We start from the raw sequence: 21,394 nt of genomic DNA, 5'->3' as shown, positions 1-21,394 counted from the left end.
AAAAAATATTTAAAATCAGACTTTTTTTTTTGTCACCCATGACCGACCTCTACCATTGACTCGATCCACCGTGCGCCCTCCGCAGACCACCGCAAAAGCCCCTACGGCCTCGTAGAAGTTGACAACTCCGAAAGTCCTCCGAATGATAAGTCACCTACTTCCCACCGCCGAAACTGCCCTAAAAACCCTTTTCCGCGCCTCGCCACCCATCGGAATCGACAGTACGCATCCTTTTACCTAGGAAACCGTCCGCTTTTCCTTCCTCGATCACCAGTGGCCCCCACTGCAACCCCGTCAAAACGGAGGAAAAAAAAATCGAATTTCCCCTCTCCGGCTCCGTTTTTCGACTCTGCCGGCCGACCAACCGCTCCGATCGCCACCGGACCTCCGGCATCCTGTGCGTCTTTTCCAGCCCGACATTTTCGGTCCGTATCGATTTCCCCGTCCGGCCACTTCTTAGACGTCAAATCGGCCATTTTTCGAAAAAATCCCCGATTACGGCCCAACTCGAAAGCTCCGTAGCCCCCGAAAAACGCGTCGGACGGAAAAACTATTTTTTTCTCACCTTTTCTGCTCCTCCTGACGAGAGCTACTCGGTACGGAGGGTAAAAAATAAAATAAGCGGAAAAAAAAACAAGTGTCCCGAAATCCACCTCAAAATTCGAAAATCCGAAAAATCCGAAAATCCTCCCTTTTCGTGAACTAATCGTCGGAACCACATACCTTATCGTCGATTAATGTATTTCTCAATATCTCGCGAGGCCTGAAACGGTCATTCCGATGAGAATTCAACGCGTTGTATGAGGAATTTTTCTTTCCGTTTTTTTTATTTTTTTTTTTGGAAGGGGGGGGGAGGCGAATTATGCCCATTCTACGTAAGTCCCCAGAAAAGCGTTCCTATGTACTAACGAGTATTCTTGTCCGCGTCTCTGACCACGTCCCAGCGCTCCAATTTTTAGGTGGGTGGGTAACCCTTTTCCGATCCGTTCCCGCCACGCACCGCTCTTTCGGGCCGGACCCCCCCCTCGTCTCCGACCCTGGTGAGCATCTTCCGGTACTCCGAGAGCCAATCTCCGATCCCTCAATAATTAACCTCGTCGAATCACCCCTTTTCCCCTCGATTTCCCTCCTCGGAATGCTGGGAATCATGAAATTACCCTCTCTAACCTCGCCTACACCGACATAACCAAGAGTAAAGTGAGCAAACCAGGGCTAACCTAACCTAACCAACTCGACGTTAAGCGCCCATCGGCAGAGGTTAAGCGCCCATAGGCAGAGGTTGAGCGCCCATTGGCAGAGGTTAAGCGCCCATTGACAGAGGTTAAGCGCCCATCGGCAGAGGTTAAACCCTGATTGGGAGAGGTTACTTAGTTGTTGCAGGGGTTTATACTCCCTTGACAATCACAGAGATGTGTGAATCGGACAGGATGTGGTGTGTGTGTTTTTGTTGGAGAGGAATCGACGAAATGTATTTTCATAGAGAAAGAAAAAAAGGAAGACATAAACATTAAAAAGATAAGTAAAAATTATGAATTGAAATAGACTTTCATTCGAAAAATTGATATTTATTAAAAAAAACTTGGAATTAGTGAATACACCACTGGAACTGTAAGAGGAAGATAATGTTTTTTTCATTTTGAAAAATGAACTTGAATCAAATTTCCAAAAAATTAAAGATAATGAAATGAAATTTACTTTTATTTGAAGAAATTATGAAAAATTCTGGTTTCTTCAACAGGAATTAAAATTAAATTTAATGCAGAACATTGGGAAGGAAGGGAAATTTGCTATTGAATTGGAAATTATGTAGCATAATGGTTAGTTGAAAAAGTGGAGGTTATTGATGACGTCGGCCAGGTAAAGAAAAAACTGAAGGTATCCTAAATATAAATGAAAAATAACTAATCACTCTAGCTAACAGCCTAACCTAACCTAACCTAACTCGAGGTTAAGCGCCCATCGGCAGAGGTTAAACCTTGATTGGGAGAGGTTACTCAGTTGTTGAAGAGGTTTGTACTCCCCGACGAATATAGATTTGTGAACCGCACAGGGTGTGGTCTGTGTGTCTTCCTTGAAGTGTATAAGATGCTGATCTGAATTGAAGAGTTCAGAAAATAAGAGTTTAAATAATATTTATTGGAAAAGATTGGTATTTTAAAGCGTCGAAAATATTTGAGACACGATATGAATGGAAAGATGAAAATAAATATTCTTTTGTGTTCGGAAAAACTGATGTGGAATTAATACTTTCCGGAGAAATTAGTTCGGACTAAAAATAAAATTAGAGAAAAGATGCGATTGTTGGAAATTTTCGCAAAATTTTGGAATTATGAAAAACTGAAAATTATTAAAGACCCAATGGAAGAGTAAAAATATTTAATAATGGAAATAGACTCATTTTTAGTTTGTTCGTAATTGAATTACCTGTGATTAGGTGAATAGACTCATTTCTGGGATATAAGTAATTTGAATATCTGGAGTTGGGTTAGTGAAGGCAGGATCATGGTCATCCAGAAACTCAAAGTATCCGAAATGTATGTGAAAAAAAACTTACTACCTACTCTAACAGCCTAACCTAACTTAACCTAACCATGTTTATTCTTGTGGTGGTCTCAAATGTTTCACGGCATTCCAATGCATGTCCTTTGCTATTCCGTGACCCTCCCTTGGAATTCCATGTAGCCACCACGTAATCTCCTGCTGCCACCATGGAATCCCATGTAGACACCACGGAAACCCAATAAGGAGTCACCATGGAGTTCCGTGTCTCACAAAATTCTCACATTGAAACGTGCTTTTTTCAACTAATCAAATCTGAGCCAATGAAAAACTGTTTTCAAGCGTTTCGTGGAAGAAAAATCGGAGTAGTTGCCAACCACTGGTAGCAGTCCTCCCTCATCTATGACCTCCACCACACGTTGCCCATAAATATAACCCGATGCTTTGTGTCCACTTTCTTGGCGTAACAATATACTCCAAGCAAACTAAGCCGTCTTAGAAATTAGAAGTTCAACATATTGCGATCAACCGAACGAATCTATGCCAAAAGAACCGTGCAAAAAATTAAATTTAAGTAATGTGCATATGAGTTGCAGGCTACATAGTTCCTTTTGATTTAATGCAGTTTTTCATTGTCCTTGATGTGAAAACTTCCATAGGTAAGTCGATCGGATACTTAAACTAGAGCGGAAAATGATCCTAGAGAAAATGGCTAAGAATCTAAAATGAGTGCACTAAGAGTTACTTACCGAGATTCATGCTTTCCTTAGTTTCTGAAACTGGACAGTCATTATTAACCACACAGAAATAACAAAATATCACTTTAACACAAACTTAGTATCTCGACCGGCTTAACGACTTAACGAGGACTTAAGTTGCTACATCATTTGTCAATGATTTGAAAAAACAAACAAACGTCATGTCGCGGAATTGGTTTGTAAACATTCAAAACCCTTACTAGATCCGAATTTTCTAAAATTGTCCGACTGACAATTACTTTAATTACTTTTAAAAAAACCGTACCTAAATGCTCCTCTGATACTTCTGCTTGCGACCGCGTCACTTCCACGCGTGGGCAGCAGGTTCAAACCTGTTGAGCTTCTCCGTATTCCAATAGAAATAGAGAGGGCTCATCTGGAAAATGAGATTAATAGGTTCATGATGGACACGTAGCATCCAAAGATAATCTAAAATTAAAATAACTATGTGAGTAAGTGAATTTCAGAAAGAATCAGCGTAGAATACTGTAATTACGCAAAATCCCTTTCCCGCCCCTTATTTGAATTTCAAAATTGTTACAGGAGAGGTAATGCACCCATGTAGATTAGCAGCGTGATCTACCCCTTGAGATGCAGACTTCAGAGACCAGCTCGTAAAGGGAAAAATTCTGGAATACCGTCACAACAATTTTCTTCCATGGTTCAAAAAGACTTATGAATAGAGCAATCATGAAAAATAATATTATTTTAGGAAAAAATTGACGATCTCATTTTGCCCTATGATATTGGCCCGGCCCACTTAGCTCCACACATGTGGTTCTGGTGAACATGTGCTCACATGGGATCAGTTTGTTACATAAGTGCTTAGTGCTACATGAAGGTCCACTCCTTTGCCTGCTTTTGTTTGTGCTTGTTATTGAGAGATAGATATAGGGTAAAGAATATGAAAAAGCTTGTGATTACAGAACAATTTTTGTATATTTAATATTTTGGTTTCTCATCAAAAAGAGGAATAAATGGTTATACAGACACTTGACGTTTTGATAAAAACAAAAATATGATAGAAGATTACAAATGGGAACCGAAATGATTTTTGAATTTTCCGGTAACTAAACTAATTTTCCAGTAATATATTGAGAATACAAATTTAGGAACATTTGAGATATTTTCTTGCGCACTAACAAAATTGACCATGATTACTTCGTGGGCCAGAATTTCGCAGATCTAAACAGAAATTGTTCAAATAAGACATCAACGCAAATCAAGTGTGATCTTGTTCATTTTTCCTCCTCTTTGCCCTGTTCTGTCCGAAACAGTAGGTTTTCATTGATTTTTGAGACAGGTGTTCACATTGACGCAATTTTTTTTATTGAGTACTTTAAGTTCAGGGATATTTAAAATGACCTTTCACTGCACTATATCTTAACTTGCGTGACTCTAAGGAACAAATTGAACCTCCAAGTTCTATTACCTCCAATTTCACTTTTCTTTACGTTTCCTTTATCTAGCTAATTCATGTAATCAGAACTACGAGTGATTTCCCAGCTATAGAGTGATTAAACTTTTGCGTTTAATTTGAAAATGATACAATATTCATAAAAATACTCGCTGTGAGTACAAAGCTGTATAAAGGGCTGTTATGATTCATTCAATTTCCAGAGTTACAGTTTATCAGCATAGAATTATCCTTGATTGTGAATATAGTAAAAGCTGATTGAGAATCATTGAATAATCTTAAAAATCAAGAAATCATGACCAGGGTAACAACCGAAACTACGTACTTTTACAGAGCTTTTCAGTAATTTCCTAAGAAATTCAGAACCTCCTTGACAGGAAATTTCTGCACTTTATCAGTACCTTTAAATGAAGAAAATCACAAAATTCCGATATTCCTACACGAATAGCAACAAAAATGGCGTGGCCTCAAAACTCGAAGCTCATTGGTAGCGAGGATACACTGGCTGCACAATCGAATTCTAGCAGGAAAATACTGCAATAAGAAAAAATTTACAAGGAATTGCATACTTTCTCAGATTCTAAAAAGATACACTTGGTAAGAAGTGAAAAAGACCGGGCTTTTCTGCAAAATTCCCACTTTTACAATGCTTTTGGATCATCATTCGGTGCTATTTCTAGAATTTCCGGACAAGTAGACACCCTGATGACGGGAAATGAGAAGGTAGATTCTTCGAAAATTCTGTCTTCTAAAGAACTTGGCATGTTATGTTGAACAGCAAAACTCAGGAATAGTGAAAGCTTGACACCTGAATTTGCCATTTTTGTTTTTTCCTCAGTTATCAACCTTTTTTTTCTAAACACCTGAGTGAAAAAAAAAGTCAAACTAAACCAAATTTCCTTGCTCGTGAACAGAAATGCTCAACCCAGATGACAAACTTCCCCTCAGCCACACTTCATTACAATAGAGATGAGAGGATAGTAAGGATATGGTCAGGAGGAATATCTTTGAATCCTGGATTTTTATTATTTTTTTTTTTTACAAGCACAGTTATTCTCATCTGTCGAACCTTCCTAAATAACTTGAGTCACTAAGGTGATGAAAATGATCAAGATAAAAGCTGATTCATTAAAATTAGAGATTCAGATAAATGATACCATCCACACCTTTGTCAGCATTATTTTGCTAATTCACAACTTACAATAGCATATCTTGCATTTCTCTCAAATCGCATTAAACTATGACTATTTTTCTTTGTCTGTTCGTTTTAATTGAAATGATAGTTTTTTGGTTCATCCTTTTGGCAGGTTCATATTAGTGGCAAAAGAGGCTACTAAGAATAAGGAGACAATTGATGGATACTTCTGACAGCCAGACAGCATCCTAGCTGATTAAAAAATGGTATTTTGAGCTACAATTCTGCCAACAGACTAAAGAGAAAATTGGGTACTTAAATCGTGAGGAATTTAACTTTGTCTTTCCGGAAAAAAAAACAGGGACCTCAAAAAATTGCAGTGTATTGCGAAACTTGTTAAATCAAACTTTTCTGGTATGTTCTGAATACGAAAGGTTTCAGTGATAACTTACAAGGGATTTCAAGATTGCCGAAAGGTCTGGATAATTCTTTCATTTCCACAATTAACAGCACGTTCAAAACAGGTATTGCCATCTGCATCTTTGATACCTGGATTTGCACCATGTTTTAGCAGCAGCATCACTACATCCTCTTTTCCTTAAAGGCAAAAAAAAATCCATGAGAAAGAAGGTTTCTACTGTCAGAAAAACTGATGATACTTTGAGTAGTTTGATTCAATTATCTCTTGATTGATAAAAAGAACCTCAGTTATGATAAAAAAAGGTTAGAATGAATACAGATTCATTTCACATATGCATTATAAACGGTATAGGCTGATTAGAACCGAATGGCAAAATCCCTCCACCACCCTATCGCCTCAGGGGATAGACGACTAAGTATTGGAGAGGCATGGCCATTCAATCATGATGATAGATTTTTCTGAGTTCTTGAGAACCTGTCACCAACGAGGATTGAACCCAGTATATTAGTGCTGCCAGCAAACTGCCTAAACTGCTACAGCACAAACGCTAGCTGTATTGAGGAGGGCTCCTTTTTGTAAACAAAATTTAGCGCTTGGTTACAAAAGATTATCTAATTTATAGGCGACACTGAAAGTATGTATGTTTGTGATAATTGAGGAAAACCTAACAATTGATGTAATGATTGAATCAAGTCTTGCAAAAACCTATACGTCCATTTTTTTTCAATTTTGAGATTTTTGGGTTGATATACTCTCCGAGATTAGACACATCCATTAATGTGGTGAAAGTATTTGTTCTTTAGGATTGAACCCTTTTCGGGGACCGGGGAGGGGGGGATTTGGGCGAGTCAAAAAGCATCGACTTTCGAATTTAAAAAATGTATAGGGGGGAAAAACTGCGCCTAGGCATCAAACTAGAGTAAGCCAAAGCGTTCCTCGAAAAAAAAAAAAAAAATTTCTTGGGGTGCCGCTTTTGCAATTTAAGTCAAAAAATCACGTAATTCAAGCTATTTTTGCCGATTCCATCGCACTGTTTAAGCATGATAAAGATTGGCTAGGGCCCTGATTTTTGGAGTATCAACTCACTTCTAGTAGTCATTTAAGTTATGCTGATTAGTTTTTAGATCGACATATTTTTGGTGCCCCCCACATGCCCTTAAAAATGCTAAAAGCGCGATTGCGGCCGAATACGCCTCGTATATTTCAAGGATTTTATCGATTTTTTTAGGTGACTTGGCAACCACGCAAAAAGTCAATTTTCGGTTCTTACGAACTATTCATACTGGGTTATCCAAAAGTCACTGACCACCCCTGTAACTTTTTTCCAAATTGAGATAGAAGTTTGAAACATTGGGAATGTTCCTCGGTCTAAGGTAGCAACTTGTTGGTCCCCCCAAAATTTTGGGGGGTGGCCCCTCCCCCCTCAGGGGGGCGGGGGCTAACTTTTTTTTTTAAAAGCCAACCCCCCCCCCCCTTTGTGATACCTCATTCGAAAGATAATAAAAAAAGAAAATTTTTGGCTCAAACCGCAAGTCAAAATGTTCATTTTTGATAAAATGGCGGCCGGTCAAAGTTCAAAATGGCGGAAATTTGGCATCTCCGTTGTTTATTGACGGATTGGTGTAAAACTCGGAATCCTAGCGTTTTTCGAGATGAGAAAAACGATTCTGGCATTGGGTTTTTAGAAAAGTCAGTACTTTTCAAAATGGCGGCGGTCAAAATGGCGGCCTCGAGCGGGAAGTGGATATTTAGGCTGCATATCGTTAGATTTGCAGGAAACTTGGTTTCTGGGGGTATTTCGGCGCGAGAAGAACGAATCTTTCATTGAATATCTGAAATTTTGACAAATTCCAAAATGGCGGCGGAAAAATTGCAGGAAATCAGTTTTACGGCTCTTTACCGATGCACTAGCATGAAATTATTTACTATTTCAAGAATATAATGAATGATTCCTTTTAATCCAGCCAAAAACCGCCAGGACATCGAATTTCATGCAAATCCATCGGTAAACAGCCGTAAAACTGATTTCTCGCCATTTTTCCGCCGCCATTTTCGAATTTGTCAAAATTTCAGATATCCAATGAAAGATTCGTTCTTCTCGTGCCGAAATACCCCCAGAAACCAAGTTTCCTGCAAATCCAACGATATGCAGCCTAAATATCCACTTCTCGCTCTAGGCCGCCATTTTGAAAAGGACTGACTTTTCTGAAAAACCAATGCCAGAATCGTTTTTCTCATCTCAAAAAACCCTAGGATTCCGAGTTTCACACTAATCCGTAAATAAACAACGGAGATGCCAAATTTCCGCCATTTTGAAATTTGACCGGCCGCCATTTTGTCAAAAATGAACATTTTGACCTGCGATTTGAGCCAAAAATTTTCTTTTTTATTATCTTTCGAATGAGGTATCACAAAGGGGAGGTTGCCATTTGAAAAAAAAAGTTAGCCCCCGCCCCCCAAAATTTTGGGGGGGACCAAAAAGTTGCTACCTTAGACCGCGGAACATTCCCAAAGTTTCAAACTTCTATCTACATTTGGAAAAAAGTTACAGGGGTGGTCAGTGACTTTTGGATAACCCTGTATAGATGATTGAGGGAAAATATTAGTTTTCCGAATTCGGGCGGTTTTTCCCCCGTTTGCGAGCTCAGTTAGGCCGAATTGCTCGATTTGGCCGAAATCACATCGATTTTCGCTAGTTTTTTGCACGACTTGGCAAGCCTGTAAAAAATCGAGCTTTCAATTTTCGTATACTCTATTTATAGTAGAATAAGAGAATATACTAATTATTTTGCTGGAGGATGTTTTTGTACCTCCACGGAGCCCTCACCAAGCCAGAAAAACACGATTTTTAGCGACTTTTCAGCGATTTTTCACGATGTTTTTCAGTGACTTGGCACCCACGCAAAAATTTGACCCTTTAATTTTCAGAGACTCTTTTCATGGCAGAATAAGATCCCGTAAAACGTTTTTTGTTTAGATCATTTTTTGTACCTTCTCAGAGGCAAGAAAAGTATGTCTCTTGACTCCCATTCATCACTTTGAAAACCTTAAATATTTTAACTCTTTTGTTTACGTATTTGAACTGTGATTGATACGAGAGTTCACAAAAATATTTAATTATTAAATTTTAGTGATTTAATCAATTAATTATTAAATATTATTAATTATTATTATTAGTTTTATTTAATTATTGTATTTAAATATTATTTCATTGAAGGTTTAATTTGTTACTTTACTTGATTTAAATTAAAATGAAAAATGATAAAGTAAGAAGTCTTTTAATAAATAAACGTTTAATTAGCAATAAAAATTTAATACGTAAACAAAATAGTTAAAATATTTAAGGTTTTTAAAGTGATGAATGGGAGTCAAGATACATACTTTTCTTGCCTCTGAGGGAACCTAAACAAAGGAACCTAAACAAAGATACTTTTTTGTTAATCCTCTTTTATTCTAATAAAATCATTTGTGAGATGCTCGATGGACGGGGTGAGGAAGGTGAGTACGACGGTCGATAGGCGAGGGTCGAGGGAGGGGATTTCCAACGTCCGTAAGTGGGATCGCATGAGCTGCGCGAATCAATCAGGGGAGTCGCAGTCGGGCCTTATTTCTCGATGCCAGACCTTCAAACTTCATCACACAGTTGAGAACGACTTTCAAATCATCCCTGATCTATTTTCTTAGGGAGTTATTTTAAAGAAAAGGTTGTTTTTCTTCAGAACTTCTCATTTTGATTTTTTGATTGTGATTTTTTTGCAAAAGTTTTTCGGATCAGAATGGAGGTGATTTTGCCTTACCAGCTGATACAGCTCTATGCAGAGGTGTTGCACGGCCAGCTCTGGTCTGGGAATCGATAGCAGCGCCAGCATCAATCAGCAACTCACAGACGGACAAATGCCCAGCGCGAGCAGCGTAATGCAATGCTGTATAGCCCCCCGAGTCCAATCCATCGATTGATATACCTTTCTGAAGAAGCTTTCTCACTCTATTGATGTCGCCATCCAATGCTAAACAAAATAAATAAATGTTCAATTAGCAATCGAAGTACCGTCCTGATAGTCTAGGAGGTCGCTGTCATTTTGGTGTCCCACTTCAAAATGGACACATTTTTTAAAATTGACAGACCGGACCGCTCTAATTGGAGCTGGGGCGTTCTGTTGTAGTGGGGCTGTCCTTGAAAATGTCTCATCCCGAAATGAGGCCGACAGCATTTTTCTGAAGTAAATTGCCTTTTTGATCTCAAAACACATTGATGACCTGTCTGAAACAGGAGCGTTCAGCCGCAGGCGGGCTCTAAAGGTTGCGAAAATGCCGAAAAAATGTCTCATCTTGAAATGAGGCCGACGACATTTTTCCAAGGTAACTTTTTTTCCTAATCTCAAAACCTGTTGTTGGCCTAAATAGGGCTAGTATGATACGCCGTTTGTACAAAAACCTATCTTCAGGGGGGAGAGTTGATATCTCTCGGGGGAGAGCGATTTTCGTTGGGAGAGAAACGAATTCCCGAGGGGCGGTGAAACTTTTTCAGGGGTGGAGAAACTTTTTAAGGCGAGGAGAGACTTTTTCAGGGAAGGAGCAACTATTCCGGGAGTGGAGAAGGATTTTCAGCGAGGCTCCACTCTCCCGATAAAAATTTCACCGTTACTGATCATGAATACGTTTACATCGATTATCTGGAGGTGAAATGAAGAAAATAATAAAAAATCCTTCCCTCTGCCATACGTTCGATATCGCGACTGCTCGGTGCGGAGAAGGATCTTGTCGCGAGAGAACTGCTTTCGATATATCGATTGAGTGGCGTGGAGAAACATTTCTAGGTGTAAAACCATTTTTGCGCGGCGAGAGCCATTTCGGAAGCCTCTATATCTGCAATGACTGTTGAGGTCTCAATTGTTGGAGGGGAAAAATGGAACTGTTGCCGAATTCAATTGGCAATGAGCCTCTGGGCTGAGGGTAAGAACTGGAGGCTCTAAGTACATGTTTCTCCATCAAAATTTTGCGTAAGATTCAATGGTATAAACGGGCATTCGTGAGGTCATCTCATAAGCGAGAAATTGGCGTAAATAGAACGCGCATTTTGGAAAATCCCGCTCGCTATTGAAGAAAAATGACGTCACATCCGCAGCGCGCCTGGCGGCGGCCGACTGAGCATCAGCCGTCGGAGACACCCAACGTAGAGGTCGGGGTCGTAAACAAACGAAGATTGATAACAGGAAGGATCCAAGCATAGAATAAAAGCTACCAGAAGGGCAGTAGTCGGCCATCTTTGCTCCGATTCTTGAAATCCCCGCAACCCCCGCTCAGCTTACCGTTTCAAGTTTCGCGGGGAAATAGAGGTAAGTCCGGCCACTCTCACCCTACGTCTCTCTGCGGTTTTAAATTTCGCGGGGAAATAGAGCAAAGTCCGCTTCGAAAAAGTGACTATACTTACGCGATCTTACAGGAGGATCTGTCAGTTACCTTTCTGGTAGCTATTATTCTTTGATCCAAGCAATCTGAAATCTTTGAAATTTCATTTACTTTAATCCATTTTCGACTTCAATAAAGCATTTGACAATCATTTTCATCGTAATTTACAACCTGGAGCAACAGTCTACTGGCTCACTGTGATTTACCTTGACATTCTTATCTTGACCATACTCCTTTCATTTTCGCCTCAAATTAAATGTTTTGCAGCTTCTTTATCGAAAGTATAAGGTCCTGAATTCATTCAAGCGTTTGAAGTTTACCATTTTTTAGTATAACAGCTTTTTGACCCCTCAAACTTCTGTGATATGTTTTTATTTTGTTCAAGGTTCCTCTGACTCGGTGGCCCGAACCAAGTGATTACACATCTGAGATGTGTCTTATGGTTCTACTAATTAGCAGTTTAGAAGTATATTAGGGACTATAGTGGCTGAATCCATGCCTGCCTTCTTATTCAATGTTCATTATCAGTGTTTGTTTGTATCTGACTTTTGTAAGGGACAAACACAAATACGCTTGGTACAGGTATTGCGTAGCCCTAAGGTGGTTTTGCATTTAAACGATCTCTTAGGACGGATCTGAGAAACTTTGCATCAGTACAAGGAGGTATTCACTCAGGAATTGCACACATACTTCAGTTGACTTCATGAATTCCCGTTTTTACCATTGAATCTTACGCAAAATTCTGATGAAGAAACATGTACTTAAAGCCTCCAGTTCTTACCCTCAGTCCAAAGGCAACAATTCATCAACAGTTCAATGGTGAATTTGGCAACAGTTTAATTTTTCCGCTCCAACAATTGAGAGCTCAACAGTCATCGCAGATATAGAGGCTTCCGAAACGGCTCTCGCCGCACAAAAATGGTTTTACACCTAGAAATGTTTCTCCCCGCCACTCAATTGATATGTCGAAAGCAAATCTCCGGCAGCAAGATCCTTCTCCGCACCAAGCAGTCGCGATATCGAACGTAGGGCGGAGGGAAGGATTTCTTATTTTCTGCATTTCACCTCCAAATGATCGATAAATTCACAATCTGAATTCGTTTCTCTCCCAGCGAAAATCGCCCTCCCCCCTCCACCCTGAAGGTAGGTTTTCGTACAAACGGCGTTCCATAGGGCTAGGCGTATCGATTTGACTATGAACACGACAATGCTAAAATGAAAATTAGTTACCAGCAGACCAGATGCCTCGTTCAAAGTCCATTTCATCCAGAGTCTGACAAACTGAATTTGAAACCTCATTGTGATTACAGCAGCGATGTTCAGGCATCATGTTTGCGGATGTAAAAATCCTCTTACTGATAAGTTTCCTCCTACATTTAATGAAAAATCAATTGAGGTTAAGAGGTATATCATGGGAGTAAATAATAATGTTTTTTTTGCATAAATGCAGCCCGATGCTTTCACACAACTCAAGGACAGATTTAATGGAGCAGAAACTGTTTACTCAAATAGGGAAATTTTTACATTATTGTCAATTTTCTTCGGAATTGTGTTCTTGTGCAGAGTGCCTAAGACCATCTGTTCCAGGCTTCTTTATCGGATATTTAGGTAAAAAGGGATTGCTGACTGGTGGAAAGAAATCGATCCCCGGAAATCCAAATTTCATGGTCTCAGAGCTCCACTAACCTCCCTTGGGGAGAAATGGGGGATGCTCCACCTGAAATTCAGGGGTTCAATAAAAATGTAGAAATTGTCTATTTAAAATTTAAAACCTTAAAGAACTCGTCCTGCAACAGTGCCAAACAGTCAAAAATCCACCATACCTATTCCAAAGTTAAAGGTGAGAGATATAAAAAATGTATGAACTTTGACGACTATTTTCGTGAAAAAGGAGGGGTTGCGATTCGGGCCGAAATCGGCCGTTCCACAGAATCCGGAAATGGACCAATAGACAAGGTACGAATTTAAGCATTCCAATACATGTTTCTTGATCAGATTTTCACGTAGAACACGATTCGCGCAACGAAAATTACCGAAATCAACTCCTAACAAAGATATTGACGTTTATATTTCACATTGGTTACGAGGAGTTTGAACTGCCCGCTCACAAGAAACTCAACGCTCTACGCGAGTCAAATCGTGCACTACTACGGTTTCAGCAAGCTTCTCAATCAAGCAATGTTCATTTCCCACCATGTGCTGTTCAAACTATAAGCAACTTGCAATAGCTGAGCTAAAGCGTCAAGATTAAGGTTGCCAGATTTTTATATCGCAGAGACTGTCATGATAAAGTTTAGCGCGATGTGAATCACGTAGAGCATTGAGTTATAATGAGCGCGTGGTTTGAATTTACGCATCAAGAATCATTAAATATCTTCATAACGAGTTGATTTCGGTGATTTTCGTTGTGCGCATCGTGTTCTACGTGAAATTTTGGTTATGAAACGTGTATCAGAATGCTGAAATTTGTGCCTTGTCTACTGGTCCATTGTTGGATTTTTGGCAGTTGACAATATACTTTACAGAAATAGTCAGCTTTTGCCGATACTCACACTTTTTGGCTACGGGACAGGGTTTTAAACATGGCTCCGGAGTCCAAAATAGCTGAAAATTCCCCTTTTTCGCGGTTCTACCTCAGATTTCCACCTGGGCCCAAAGCGGTAACTTCGAAAGGTACCATAAAGGGCCCAAAGGTATCATAAGCTTCGAATATGATGTGAGGAGCACCCAGAGAAGTAACAAACGAGATCAGAATATGATCAACCGTCGCCTGTGGGCTTATAAGGAAGAACCGTGGAAAACATGGATTTTCAGCTATTTTAGGCTAAATGTTCGACACTGGACTTGAGCTCAAAGGCAACGGTTGATCATATTCTCGTATGTTATGTCTCTAGGTGTCCATCACAACATTTTCGAGGCTTATGAACAATCACCTTTGGGCCCAGGTCAAAATCTGGGGTAGAATCGCGGAAAACGGGAATTTTCAGCTATTTTCAGCTGAAAAGTTCGACATTCGACTTTGGCCCAAGAAAGACGGTTGACCATATTCTCGTATGTTACATGTCCAGGTGTACCTCACAATATATTCGAAACTTATGACCCGTCACCTTTGTTCCCAGGTCGTTTGAGGTAGAACCGCGAAAAACGGGAATTTTCAGCTAATTGGGGCTCCAGAGCCATGTTTAGACCCGTTTTTCGGAGCTAAAAAATGTGAATATCGGCAAAACCTGCATATTTATGTAAAATATGGATTGTCAACTGCCAAATATTAAACAATTTCCCGATTCCGTGGAAGGATCACAACCCCTCCTTTCCTTAAGGGTGGCAGGTATTACGACATCCACCTTACATGTGATTATTTTTTTTTACCCAGATAGGTCATCATGGTCTTCTTATATTTTAGCAGAAAGACTTACTAAGCCCACGGTATTTGGAAGAGAAAGACTGAACGATGTGTATTTTTTCCACGAGGAGAAAAGTGAAAGGCGGAGAAGGAGATAAGGAGGGAGAAACAGAACATTATGGGGCAGAATTCAATGTAGGGTTTGAGATAATGGGAGCCAACGTGTTTCTAATGTTCCACAGTGGCAGTATACAAGGGCAGAGGTTGACAGTCGCTTACTACCTAAACTGAGAGAGTGCAATGTGCATCCACCTACTTACAGAGGTACGTCAGGAAATCGCAGCTCTCTGATTTTCCACATCTCCCATGAGATAAGAGAAAGAAGGAGTGAAAATTGTCAGCAACCATGACTCATGATCTCTTTATGAAAAAACAGTCACCTATTAAAAAAGTGTAGAAAAAGAGAGAGCACAAGAATACAGGAAGAAATTACTTGGTAAGTGCAAAATAATTGGTAACTTCCAAAGAGATTTCAAATCTCTTGGCTATAAAGTCCAGCTCGTCCTTATCCAAGGCAAAGAGAAATTTTTCAGGTGCGTGGAGCAAGGTTTTAAAAATCACATTTTCTTCCAACATTCTTTAGGGAGAATCTGGAACAAAATAAATAATCATACGTCATTGACCGTATCAATGGCTGACAAAAAGTTTAAGTACTATATAATGGCCCTTCACAACATTCCTAGCAAAATTTGGTCATGAAAAAAAAGCCTACCTCGAAAATGTGTTACAGGCAGAGGGTTGTAAGAGGGAACTCTGATTTTAAGGAATATGTATTTCAGAGTTATAGCTATTTCTTACACTTTTGTTTTATGTATTGTGAGGGGACGTCCAATTTTCCCAGACAATTCATCATTAGACGGGGAAATTGGCAACGTCAGGAGGAGCACCGACTTTAGGGAAAATGCTGATGTCCGCTGGGAAATGCGCATGCGCGCCGCCGGCCGACCCGAGCGTAGGGAGCTGGCCCACTTGCTCCGACGCTCGAGGAAAGCCAGTCTTCGCTACACGGTCGTCTGGTGCTTGTGCTGAGGGCTCCGGAAGAAAAACTAACTTTATCTGATATTACTGCCTGTTACCGAGCAAAAGTAAATGTATTATGGTAGGACGCAGTCCCAACTTTCTTAATATATTCGTTTTAGGCATTTAAAATACGTTTCGAAGAAGAAATGTGGAAAAATCAAGAGGACAAGTTCAAATCAAATTTCCGTTTGCCGCCATGGATTCCCGCGCTCATTTACACACTCACACAAGCACCCAGCGCCAAACCAGGCTTCATTTTTTCCCCGTGCTTTTAGATACGAGCACTCCATCTTTATGTCTTTGGTTGTGGCAGTGTTTGTGAAGGGTGTTCGCGTACAGCCGACGGGTTTTCTACGAAAAAAATTCTTACCGTGATTTAGTCCTCGGTTCCGCTCCTATCCAACTCCACCAGCTTGTTCGGTTGCTCCTCGAAGTATTTTTCATTGCTATTAATACATTTCCGCATCATTTCCTCCCATTTAACAAGCATCGTCTTGTGATATTATTTTTCAGGAACGCTCTTGAAAGTTTTTTGGACGGCCGTCCTCATTTCGGGTTTTGTGGCAAATCTCAGACCGCGAAGAGCTTTTTCAGCGTCAGAAACAGCCAGCGACATTTGGACTGCACGGAGGATGCCTAAAAAGCCGACTCCTTTTCTCTCTAAAACTTCCTGCGTAAAAATGGATGCATGCGCCTGCGCATTGTCTTGATGCAAATCCACGAATTTATTACCAATTCCTTTCCCAGATAGCACCGAAAGTCCTGAGAACATCCTGACTGATGAACGACACTATCTGGCACTGTGGGAATATTCTCAGAACGTTCAGAGAAGATTTGAAAATGTGGAATTAGTTTGGACATGTACCTAGAACATTCTCAGGACGTTCCAAAGTTTTGAATCTTGGAGGACGATTACGTGCAACCAGAAAAGGTTTTTCATGCGTTACTTTAACTAAATCATTTTATTTTTTATTTTAAGGTGAATCTACACCCAGTAGTTGGGAAAGGACCCTACAACAAAACGGCCAAATCGGCCTAAACACGGAATCGTACGATTTTCTCAGGGATGATGGAGGGTCTTCCCAGACACTCAAAACTGGTCATATTTTTTGCCTAACCCCCAGGGAAAAGGGGGAAGAGGGGGTCAAAGTCAAAACTTTTAAATTAGCATAACTTCTCAACGGTTTGTCGTAGAAAGATGATCTTGGTGTCAAAATTTCCAGAAAAATGAGAGGTTTCAGAATATATGTATGAAATTAATTAAATTTTAAAATTTGACCCACTTTTAGGGCATTTTACAAGGTCCCCCTTTCGTAAATTTTCGTTTTTTGAGATTTTCGGTTGTTCGGTTCGCACGGATCAAAACAAAAACAATTTCAAATAAAAGTAGAACGTTTAAGCTTTAAAAGAAGCCCAAGAAACCTTGTATGTTCCGAGTCTCAAGGTCACCTGCGCGCTCCGGATTGCCTCCAGGTTGCAAGTTTTTGTGTTTTTATGCTTCTGTAGGTCATTTTTAATGTAAATCATTCAATGAAGATAGTTTAATTAGAATTTTTTAATTTTACACAATGGGCCTTCGGCGAGGCACACCACATTAACGTCAAAAAATTTTAACTGCGTTTCAAATAGCCCCCTCAAGAATAACTGAGACTTGTTTTGAAGCTCAAAGCTCGTCTGCTTCAACGAGAAACTATTTGGCTTTACCAAGTGAGTTCCGTCAAGCGCTGTAGCTTATAGCTCAATTAAAAAATTTTAAAATTAGGGGTACCCCAAAATGTGGCATCAATGGGTTATAATTTCTAAATGGTTCAGTTCTGTATGGATCATACGTATATTTGAACTGAGGGTCCATGGTTTCCTCTAAATTATAAGAGCAGAATCGTCATCGTCAGCAAATGTTTAATGAGGTATGATGGACATAATGGTTGATACTCTAAGCCCCCTCTCGCTCCTCCCGTAAAATTAAAAAATTTCGATTATTCTATCTTCATTGAATGATTTACATTAAAAATGACCTACAGAAGCATAAAAACACAAAAACTTGCAACCTGCAGGCAATCCGGGGCGCGCAGGTGACCTTGAGACTCGGAACATACAAGGTTCCCGCGCGCCGCGTCAACTTTGAAGACTCATAACTCCGCTTCTAATCATTTCCCCAAGATCATCTTGGGCTTCTTTTAAAGCTTAAACGCTCTACTTTTATTTGAAATTGTTTTTGTTTTGATCCGTGCGAACCGAACAACCGAAATTCTCAAAAAACGAAAATTTACGAAAGGGGGACCTTGTAAAATGCCCAAAAGTGGGTCAAATTTTAAAATTTAATTGATTTCATACATATATTCTGAAACCTCTCATTTTTCTGGAAATTTTGACACCAAGATCATCTTTCTACGACAAACCGTTGAGAAGTTATGCTAATTTAAAGGTTTTGACTTTGACCCCCTCTCCCCCCTTTTCCCAGGGAGTTAGGCAAAAAATATGACCAGTTTTGAGTGTCTGGGAAGACCCTCTATCATCCCTGAGAAAATCGTACGATTCCGTGTTTAGGCCGATTTGGCAGTTTTGTTGTAGGGTCCTTTACCGTCAAGAGATAGCGGCACCGTCGATTTTCAGGGGGGAACCGTTCTGATGAGGATATTTTTGAAAATATAGCGAATATTATAAAAAATCGACCGAATACGCGTAGATAATTTTTTTCTTGAATGGTTGACGTATAAATCATTGAAATCCGTGATGTTTAGCGAGCGAAATTATGCAGACCGTTTTCGGACACTTGCAAAACGGCAACGCTGCCGTCTTGGTGATATGTTTACACTCCGGTTCCAACCTATAATACAAACATGTATTTTTGATAGTCCACAAAATTTTAACTTGATTAATTACAATTGTGTCGTGGAAGTAGTCTTAGATTGTTAATTTATCGAAAATAAGTTATTATGCTACAGTTCTTTTCCTGGTGGCTCAGTTCAGTCTGGTTCAGTCCACGTTTTGACCATTCGGTACCTCTATTGTCACCGTGCAACCTGTCCATCAGTTGGCATAATGAAGAAAATATGTTTTGAGGTAAGTTGATATCTGCTTTTCCACCTAAAACTTGGCTCATGGTTACATAATTCCACATACTCTGATAACATTTCAGTTGGAATCTCTAAGGACGAACGAGTTATACCATTGACATTGCCCCTAAATCTGGAAGTTGAATTCCATCGATCGAAGCTGCTGTTTTGACCTGAACACACGTCTATTTTTGTTGCCATGTGTTTATGTTACTGTTTTTTTTACACAAATTAGAATTCACACTTAACCCTGTACTAAAAAATACAGTGTAGGGTGAATAATTCATGATCTTAATCCAAACAAGGAAATCATCCGTTGATGAGATGAACCCTTCTGGCAGTGCTTATCTGGAGAGTAAAGCATAACGCCTGAGGCTCAAAGGGCTTGAGGGTGTTGGACAGTAAACCCCGTAGTATCCATGAAACTGCAATTTCATGGTTAAACTCCCAGAGCACGTTTCTCTGTTTGCGACGTAGCAGACTTCCTGTCATACTTTATTTCTTAACTGGAAAACTATTCAGTGTCACTTCTTGAAAATTTCTGTGACTTTTCTCTTCTGCGCAAAGAAAATTCTGTGAAAACCTCAAAGAATGACATTGATTTTTTCTCCTCATTAAAAATAAAGTGGGAGCAGAGATTTTTAAACACTGCAAACGAGATAGGTGCTTTGGGAGTTTCATCGTCGAAATGTTCCTATCCAGACTAGAACTGTCATGTGACAAAGCACTATCAGCATCTAGCACCTGCACCTTTCGTAATCTGTTTCTGTGCTACTAGCAATTGACCCATCGTACTTTTCTCACAACTGAGGTTCTGCATGTACGAAAGAATTTCCAGTAAAGATTGAAGAGAAATTATGTGCCTGTGAGGCGTGCCTGTGGCTCTTGGTTCCTAAATTATTTATTAGTACCTAGGCATTGTTGATTGCCGCATAACCTAAGCATGACCAATTATCACCTTGGAAGAGCATTTCATCAAATTGAGCTTAGGGACCAAGATATGAAAATAAGAGCACCAAGGGCTCAGGCAAGCCAGTTTAGTTTCTCAGATTTCGTTCTTACTTGTTGTGCTGGGTCATTATCGCTCAAACAAACTGGAGCGTATTAAACGGTATGTTTGTTTCTTCCAAGGGAACAATTATTGAGAAAAATCATGTAACATTGCAAGAACCTACATTTTGGGAGCTTGTCAGATCCAATCTCAAATAAATATGTGTTAATAAATTAAAGATTTCAATTGTTGTGTTCGATCAGAGCAGGAAAACAAAGAAGATAATAAAAGTATGATTTCAGATGTCTATTTTTCCTCACTTTAAAAATTTGCTGGAATGAGGTAGTTACAAATAAATGGTTGGCGACTAGGTTTAGCTAAATGTCCCTCTGTGCCTGTTTTCCACATAAGACGGGGCAAAAACTATATTTCTCAGTTTCAAGAGAGCTCTTCAAAAATTCTAATTCTAACGATAAAATCTCCTGCATCAACAATGGAGAAGTTACACAGATCTATATGTATATTTGAAGATAGAAAACTGCAATTTTATGAAATTTCATTCTAGATGAACAGCCTGAAATCTAGGGAATTTTTTTTTCAACAGATAAAATTTGTACATCAAGTGTAAATAGAATCTGAGAGCTGAGGGGTCACCACCTCTTTGAATTGACCCATTATACAATTCAAATGCATGGGATACAGGATAATGCTGTTTAATTGTCTGTTTTCAGTTTTTTGGAGCGCTTCCTACACCTCAGCCTGCTCCTCTTTATTCTGGATTCAGAAAGCGGCTACTATCCTATGACATGGCTGTCAGTTTCTCATTTGAGCAGTCAAGCGATAGGAAATTAGCAGCAACTAAAAATCATCTGGTTTTGAGAACTTCACCATGAGTCACCTCAAAACAAAATCATCACAAGAAGTTGTAGTGTGTTCAGAGTAAATAAACATATACCTAGTTCTCCTAAATTTTTCATCTGTGACCAGAAATTATCTAAGAAATTTAAAGTGGCGTGAAGTTCGAATAGCCACCCCTTACATTCATTCCTCTAATTCTAAATGAGAAAATAAATGAAAGTGAAAGTGCTGTGTTTAAAGTATCCTAAGTACCTTCATTGGTGTTTTTTGCGCTCCTTTTAAAGTTGAGGAAAAATTATGTGTTTCTAAAGCCTTTATTAATGGCTGTTTACTTGAAAACTATGTTAAATGTGGTTTCAGCCCCCCCCCCCCCCTCCCCCCCTCGGCCACCATTTATCTGCAGAACATTAACAATCTCTAGAAATTA

At 39.5% G+C, this 21,394-nt stretch overlaps 1 protein-coding gene across 8 annotated transcripts in view; it reads right to left on the bottom strand.

The window, feature by feature from the left end:
• Positions 1–4,177: 4,177 nt before the first annotated feature.
• Positions 4,178–21,394, bottom strand: part of LOC109043214 (palmitoyltransferase Hip14) — a 39,985-nt gene continuing 22,768 nt past the window's right edge. For 4 of the 8 annotated variants that reach the window (XM_019060346.2, XM_072306520.1, XM_019060347.2 and 1 more), the window contains one exon: positions 15,479–15,632. In XM_019060346.2, coding sequence (XP_018915891.1) covers positions 15,622–15,632 — 11 coding nt within the window. In that variant the 3' untranslated portion in view covers positions 15,479–15,621. The other 4 variants (XM_072306518.1, XM_072306517.1, XM_072306519.1 and 1 more) reach the window with 3 other exon arrangements.

The sequence above is a fragment of the Bemisia tabaci genome, chromosome 1 (assembly GCF_918797505.1).
Source record: "Bemisia tabaci chromosome 1, PGI_BMITA_v3".
NCBI classification, from domain to species: domain Eukaryota; kingdom Metazoa; phylum Arthropoda; class Insecta; order Hemiptera; family Aleyrodidae; genus Bemisia; species Bemisia tabaci.
The sequence above is the reverse complement of the archived record's forward strand: the minus strand, read 5'-3'. Positions and strand labels throughout refer to the sequence as shown.